The sequence below is a fragment of the Morone saxatilis genome, unplaced genomic scaffold, assembly GCF_004916995.1.
Source record: "Morone saxatilis isolate NCDOM2014 unplaced genomic scaffold, NCSU_SB_2.0 Contig11, whole genome shotgun sequence".
In the NCBI taxonomy this organism is placed as follows: domain Eukaryota; kingdom Metazoa; phylum Chordata; class Actinopteri; family Moronidae; genus Morone; species Morone saxatilis.
The window spans coordinates 2943898-2952390 of record NW_023339663.1 but is presented as its reverse complement, the minus strand read 5'-3'; the positions used below and the strand labels follow the sequence as shown (position 1 = coordinate 2952390).

The 8493-nt window shown below is 37.9% G+C and overlaps 1 protein-coding gene across 1 annotated transcript in view; it reads left to right on the top strand.

Annotated features, from left to right (window-relative positions):
• otog (otogelin) overlaps window positions 1-7247 on the top strand; it is a 53347-nt gene extending 46100 nt beyond the window's left edge. Inside the window, exons 46-50 of the mRNA XM_035651990.1 lie at window positions 73-177; window positions 802-921; window positions 1638-1683; window positions 4588-4667; window positions 5024-7247. Of these exons, the coding sequence (XP_035507883.1) occupies window positions 73-177; window positions 802-921; window positions 1638-1683; window positions 4588-4667; window positions 5024-5224 (552 nt within the window). The 3' untranslated portion in view covers window positions 5225-7247. The remainder of the gene's footprint in view (window positions 1-72; window positions 178-801; window positions 922-1637; window positions 1684-4587; window positions 4668-5023) is intronic.
• Window positions 7248-8493: the final 1246 nt, after the last annotated feature.

Sequence of the window (8493 nt, the reverse complement as noted above, 5' to 3'; positions counted from 1 at the left end):
TATACATCCATACATCGTCTTTTTCTAGTTTTCCTTGTTTTACATAACTAAACTTAAACGTTTGTGTTTCAGAATCAGATTTACATCCCTCCCAAGGATCAGTCGACGTGCTGCGGTGTTTGTAAGAATATTTCCTGCCTCTACGAACACGAGAACGGCACAACAGTTCTCTATAAGGTAGGAAGTCGACTAATTATACATTAATTACACATTCAATTCTGAATATTTTTCATACATTTTTTGAATGTCTCATATAACCTGTAGTTTCAGGTTTCAGTTTTCAAGTGGGTCTGGTACAAAGTACATTTTGTAGTCAAGACATTAGCTTGATAAAAGAAAAATTCTGACTGCAGGTCCACTTACTAGCTTTTTCTGGAGCTTTCAGCCATATCTCACTGTATTCATCAGCTGATAATTTGATAACAGATAGTCACTCCCACTGCAGTATTCAATCACCTGTTATCACATCTGAGCCATCTCAAACTCTGAGTCTGCATCTGAATCTGCTGCTGAAGACAGTGAGATAAAGTTGAAAGCTCCATAAATAACAAGTGTTCCTTGAGTTTCTTTTTTTCCCTTCTATGTTCATAAAAAATGGTAGATTTATCATTAGATGAATGATGCTTATGCCAACTACAGTCTGACTCCAGTTTAAACACATTTTGCTCATATTGTCCCAGTTTCATACAGTCAACCAAAACACTGACTGTAACTGAATCAGATTAGCCATCCGAGCTGCGACAGTACGTTGCTTCTGTAGTTCAGCAGTTGATGTTTTTGATGCTGTCGGTGTGTTTTCAGCCGGGGAAGTCCTGGGTATCAAACTGCATGAAGTTCGACTGCGCAGAAACTCTGTCCGGACCCACGCTCATCTCGTACTCCTTCAGCTGCCCACCGTTCAATGAAACCGAGTGCATGAAGGTCAGCATGCAACAGCACACAGACACTGTCATGTGTACAGAGTTAAACCATGTTTCCTCTTTTTCCCTCCAGTCACACATCTTATTGAATGATCTCTTCAAGATCAGATAAAATGACAATATTTTTTTTGTTGTTTAGGCTGTATGGTCATTGTCACTAAAACTGCAAAGGTGTGTTTATAAATTACTTTTTTCTTGCAGGTTTTATATATAATGTTGTGGCTGGATCTGTCACATACATTTAGTCCTGTGTTATTGGACTCGATTTTTTTATTCACCCCTGAATGCAATTATTTTTAAAAAAACTACACTTTTCAGAAGGAGGCAAAAGTTTTAATCTAAAAACAGGCAAAAAATATATTTTTGACATATTTGACATGTGTAATAAGAGTAACACAGCTAACTCCTAAGTGTAGTTTGCATTTTTCATTTGCACATTAATCTGTTGTTGATTAATTACAAATTTAAATCGAAAGGGGGCATGACAGAAAAAGAGAACCACTCATCTAAAAGCGTTTTCAGGCAGTAAATCCAGAAAACTCTAAATGATTTGTCTGACATTTTGAATATTTGCACACACAAAAAAACAGCTTTCAGGAGCGTCATCATCCTTCAAAAACCCTACTGGCTGAACTGATGCAAAGACGAAGGGTTTCACACAAATTCACACATTTTCTTTCTTCCTGTCGTAACATTTTAACTCCTATCTGCACTCAGATCGGTGGAACTGTCGTAAGTTACATGGACGGATGTTGCAAGACATGTGAGTATCTGATCTGAGCGTAGCAGCAGTTCTGTAGTTAGTGTAGAGCTGTAGGCTGCAGCTGACACTGAAGAGCGCATTCACCTGCCGCTCAACATGTTTCCAACATGTTTGCCCTTCAGTTTGTCCGTTTCAGTCCAGAATCTTTAACCACATTGTCTGAATTGGATCCCAGCTGTTGTTTTCCATTACATTTGTCTGCTGTTTATTCAGATTAGAGAAGTCTGTCAGGGTGCTTTTCAGTGAATTTAGTCTTCTCAGTAAAAATGGAAACCGATAATTCTGTCATTCAAAGCGTCACTGAAAAGCATCTGAACACATGCAAGTGGGTTTGTGGTTTATGTGCTGCAGCTTACCATCATGTACCAATCCCACCAGGTACTGGATTCCCTCTGTTCCCCTTCCCCGTTAGCCCCTTGACTCCCACAGTTAACACAAACTGTGAACGAGGTACATAAAACAACAAGGCTTGTCAGTGCCATTGTTGATATTCAACAATGTACTCCCTCCAAAAGAATAGTAATAAAACACACAGGAAACCCCAAAGTCTGACTGCAACCTACTGCAATCTGCAGAACAGTCCTCTCAACTGCTGTCTCATTTCAGGTTCTCTGCCTTAAATAGAAAATCAGAAGAAGATTTTTCAGCGAAACAGAGCCAAGAAATGACCTTCTAAACCAAATAAAAGTATAGGCCTATTTATTAACGAATTTCGGTACAGATGTTGAGTTCTCCTCGCTTCATGGAGCTGCTAAATTCCAAGTTTTGCTTGAGAGTTCTGTTTTTTCATATGTTTTTAATCCTAAAAAGATATCGTAATGATGTAATTAAGGTGTTTTTACACCTTAAAAGGAGGCGGGGACACAATCCTTTATGTAGGCCAAAAATGATGTCACACTTGAGAGGACAGTAACAAGTATTTACCTCCCGTCCCTCCCCGTGGATCACGTACATGTACACGACAGCCAAACTCTTTCCCCATTTAGCACTGTCTGGGCAGTGCATTGTTGATTGCCAACAATGTACTGTTGGTAGTGGCCCAGTAGTCGGGCTTAGACGTCTGCATGTGTCCGTAGATTCTGTTGTGGGTTGGTGTCGGGGGTCTTTTCACCGAAACATGTAGCTGCTGTAGAAGATCTGCATGCTCCTGCACCACTGCTGCAGTGCTGCTCCGCCACCAGGGGGAGCTGTGTGGAAAACTGAAGCTACTGTGTGAGGCATTTTACCATCGAAGAACCATCACTGCAAACTTTCAAAAGAAACAACTGTCTGTACTTTTATTTTTAAAGGGTCGGATAATAGAGTAGTCAAAAGAGTTTTTTGAGTGTCCAAATTTCTAATTCTAATTTACTGAAAGCATTAAAAGTAACAGTACTTATTGCGCAGTAAATGTTTCCTGTCAGTGTTTTACTATTACATCTGATGTTCGTGGATTAATATTAATGCTGCATTAATGTCTAAGTTGCATTTTACTGCTCTTGATGTTTAAGGTTGTGCTAATTCAAACAACTTTATACACTGTTGGGTAGTTCTGTCTACAGCACTGCATCATATTTCATAAGATTATAATAATTTAGTAGCGTTGCTGTCCTGTGAGAACCATTTATTCTCTAAAATCAACATTTTTCATGAGCTCAGAAAAACAGCCCTGTTTTCAGCTTTGTGGTGATGTGTGAATATCTGGTTCAAACGTACAAACCTGTGGACATAAAAACTTAAGAAGAGAATTCAAACAAGGAGCATTTTGGTAAGAAATTATTTGCAGACTAAAGCTAAAGAAACTGTTGTAGAAACTGGGTCAATATTAGAAGAGTTTCTATTTGCAAGTCAAGATAATTCCTCTCTCTTATTTTGACACATTTTACCAATCAAAACAAACATACAGAGCTTGCAATCCATGCATTACCATGCGCTGTAAGACTATTTATTATTCACCTGCAATTAGTGAGCAACAATCAGCACTCTTTTAAAACAGGCTCATGATTTGTACCCCATCTTTGCCTAACAACGGCCACTGAAGCTGATGGGTAATGTAGTATTTAGAGCCTATTGCCATACCAAACTGATGACATGACAACATTCTTGTTCATGTAACAAACTTAACCAGTATAATCAGTATAATCTTTCAAATATTTATGTTGAATTTATGTGCTAATTTATTCCCAGTGCTGTATATTCTCACTACGTAATTGTTCTTTGTAACCAGATTACGACCTTTTATCATTGTCACAATGAAGAAAAATAAACAACATTTTACAGATTGGTTGAGGAAAAACTGAATCACAGTCACATATATCTTTCTGATATGTGGTATGTTATCTTAATGTGGAAAAAGACTAAATGCCACACACAGCAGCTTTAAGTTTATGCTTTTTTTCTTGTTGTTTATTATTGTTTTTTATGCCAAATGGCACAAAGGTTGATGGAGCATGTTTACAGAAACAGTTTTTTGTTTTATTCATGGATCATTTCATTTATTTACCCTCTTTGAAAGATAAAAATGTTTTCAAAGATTTTTTGTGTACACAATAAATGCATGAAGGATCTCATCATCACTACAGTATTTTTATTTTTATTTTTGCATATTTTTCTTTATTTGGAAGAAACTTAATTTGTCCTTTCTGACTGACTGGGGAGCTTCCTTCTTTATTGCTTTCTACCTAAAACACTTTATCATGATTTCTGGGCATTCATTTCTTCTCTTTCTTCATCTAACTCATCAAACTAAAACATCTTGCGCATGATTTCCAGCCTCAGTGCCTCACAGGACTCTTTCTTCTCCAACATCCTCCTGTCGTTCCTGGTGTTTGCTGTATTCTCTACATGCTACTGGTCAGATGCTTTGTTTTGGTTATCTCATGTTAACTTTGTTCCAACTGATTTGGTTTGTTGTCGTGTGAACAGGCAAAGAAGACGGCAAGTCGTGTCAGAAGGTGACGGTGAGGATGACAATCAGGAAGAACGACTGTCGCAGCAACAGACCGGTATGTTTTGTAGCTGTTGTGATGTGATGCTGCTGTTTGAGCTTTTTGACAAAGTCTTAGCAGAACAGGAAGAAAATTCTCAAATCCGATGTTGTGGTTCAACATAAATGTATCTATCCATTATCATTCCAATTCATTCTGTCCATTAATTATAAAATCACACATAAAGTAACTAAGGGAGAGCAGTATATCATCTGCATATACGTTTAACCTAAACTGATACCCATAAAGATACACATTTTAGTGTCTCCTTCAGCACCTGTAGGACAAGCTAAAGATTAATTTGCCAGAATAAGAGTTTTCTGGTACTTTTTGCAGCCCTTCTACCTTCTGCATTGACTCTCTGTGTCCTGCAGGTAAACATTGTGTCATGTGACGGGAAGTGTCCGTCTGCCAGCATCTACAACTACAACATCAACACGTATGCTCGCTTCTGCAAGTGCTGCAGGGAGACAGGGCTGCAGCGACGCTCCGTGCAGCTCTACTGCAGCGGCAACGCAACCTGGGTCAGCTACACCATCCAGGAGCCCACCGACTGCTCCTGCCAGTGGTCCTAAACACACACACACACACACACTACATACACACACAGTGTGATAGAAGAAGAGGAAGAAGAACCACTCAGCCATGTTGCTTTAGGATGTTTGGAGAGTGAAATACTGAGCTGTTGATTGATTGGCAGGACTGCATGACTTTTGCTCTAACAGTTAGTTGTCCTGATGCCTATGCTGGCAGGGAGGTGGTACTGCACCACCACTCAGTTGGCAGCTGCTAACTACAGGGCACTGAAAGTGACCTTTGACCTCTGATATTTACCTTCCCTGGGAAACAAAAAGACTATAGCATGGCCTATTTGACACCACAAGATGAGTAATTTGGGATTTTTATTGCTTAAAACTTCATTTATTAATATCATGTCTTAAAGGACAAATTATGGACTTTGAAACAGTTTTTTCTTACTGTAATATTGCCTCCTGTTCATACTGGCCATGAAAAGTTCCCTTCTTAATGTGCATTCAGTGTGAGTGATAGTGGACAAAATCCACAGTACTCAGTCTGTGCAAAGATGTTTTCTTTTATGATCATTTTAGTACAAAAGTCCCTTTATTTCCTGGACAGTCACTTTGGAAGATACTCGATTTGTCTAACTCAGACCGCTGAAGCCTCAGATCAACTTCAAATAAGTTATTTCTTTAAGGTATTTCTGTCCATCTCTTTCATTGAAAGCACATTAGGAAGTTTCTTAACAGCCAATATGAACAGAGATGATTCAACAAAAAAAACCCCAAACAAACCAAAAACACTGCTTCTTTGTTTATATGGGCACCTGACGACTACGAAGTATTATATATAATTATGGAACTATTATATATAATGCAAACTGTCATTGCAGTGTTTGTCAGCACTTTGAAATGTCAAAAGAAAAAATTTAAATAAAATAAGATTATCCACTTAATCTCAATTGAAAATGGATTGCCATGAGAAATAGTTCATGCTATATATATATATATATATATACATATATAAAATAAAATATTGGACAGCACAGAAAGTCATCACACAAATATGTAATAGAAAGAAATCACAAATAATGTTACGTTGCTCATTGGAATTGAGTTGACTTTTATTATTTTACCGCACTTAGTAGTTATGGTGCTTTTGCTCGCAACATTTTAGCTGCTTTTTTTTTCATAAAACCAGCAGATTTCTTGCCTGTGTCTAAATACTGTTCTGATAATACCTAATTGATAATTGATCAAAACAATACATTGACACCTTTAAAAACACAATGCAAAGAGCTACAGCTTTCTGCTTTACTGTACTGCCGCTCTGCCACCTCCCTGTCAGCCTGCAGAGAAGAGAAAATGTTCAGCAAAGGCAAAAGTAAGTTGATCTTTAGTGTTTTAGTGGGAACTTGTTTCCCCGCTCGTCTTCTCAGAGTGTTTCTGTGCTGTTATGGCTGAAAAGTAAAAGATTTAAAAATATATATCAAAAAGTTTTGAAAATGAGTTTGCAATACATTCAATCAGGAAACATCATCATCCTTTGGAGATTAATATTTTACCCAGAATTCCTCATTATGTTGCCTTGTTTTTGTAAATAACTCAGTTTCCTAACTTTTAAAAATGATTTGCAATATCAAATTCTTAGATATTTCACTTTTAGAAAGACAACAATAAACTGTATATTCAGTGATGTGAAATATACTTTATATAATCAACACTAGTGAGGTGTATTAACTGATTTAAATCCAGCTGTATGTGGAGCACTTTATTTATTTATTGGAGTTTGATAGAGCACAGCTGTTCTGATCTTGTGGATGACAACACGATGAGAAGAGAAGCCCAACTGGAGAACAAACAAAACCAAACAGGATCCAAAACTTTGATTAGTTTTTTTTCCCGATGACAGAATACCGTGAGGGCAAAGAAGATATCAGGAGAGCATGGTGGTGCGTTATAGATGCATGTTTCTCTGTGGACTAAATTCTTAATGTGTTTGTTCATGTCAAACAGACCCGCCTGGATAGTCGAGTTCAAGAGGATTTGTATCATACAAATGTACATTTGCATTTTCAATAAATATTTCCTTGGGAAAAACTAAACATGGTTTGCTCTGTTCATTAGATAACAATGTCCAGTAGAGCTCATGTTCATGCTATTATTGCTACACTTTCTTTCTGTGTATATTAAGGGCTAATGTGACTGAGAGTTGTTTGTCTTTTGCTTAAATTAATCCTAAGATTTCCAGATTTGTTTCCTTATTGTACCAACCACAAACACCACAACCTGAATGAGAATGTGTTTGGCGAACTGTCTGTCTTTGGGCCGGCCGATAGCGGGAATAATGCTTGAGGTGAGCCACAAATAACCGGCTGCCAGCCAGCCCTCAATTTATTTATTTCAGGCATTAATAATAGTTTTTTCACACATGTGCACACTTAAAGGTTATATATATATACGCAATCCACTTACCACTAGATGGGTACCAATCAATGGGTATTACGACCGACCAGTCTCAACTGACAAAATCACAAACATTTACCAAACAAATAATCTTAAAACACACTTCAAACTGCACAGAAACAAAATAAAAGTCACCTGAACCATCTTTATTAGTCTTTCCCCAGTCTTTCCAACAATCACCAATTCTGGTTTGGTCTAAATAAGCCCTTCATTCGCAGAGTTAGATGAGAAAATAGCTGTGCTATGGCTGCGTTGTAATGTTATCTAATCCTTGGGGAGAAATTTGAATCAGAGAGCAGAGCTGCAGAAAAGAGCTTGGATATGTGTAAAAACTATTTTCTGTAATATAAATCTGATGAAATGCTACTTTGAAACATGGATATCATGGATTTATATTTTAATGTAATTATATAACACGGATTAATGACTTTAGACATTTTAATGACCTGCCAACTCGGTCTATATTCTGACCACTGTTTGGTTTGTTGAGTTTACTCCTGCAGATGTTAGACATACATTTGGGACCAAATGAAAACATCGCAGTTGCTTGTTTAATTTCAGAGACTACGTGTCCGGTATCAATCAACTGCTAAACCAGATGTGTGAGGATGGATATTCAGAGGAAGTAAGACCTGTAAATCTGCTCCTCCTCTCGTATTGGCATTTCACAGCCTGCTCAGACTCCAGACTGGCTGGCTGGTCTGAACACACGGCTGATTACATGCTGTGGCACGTTGGCACGGGCAGACGGGAAAATGATACTGAGCTGTGAACCCACAAAATCCAGGGATTTTCAGCAGACATGTAAGCCACCACCGTTTATGTTCGATTCTGAGTGAGCTGCCAAAACCAGGTGGGGA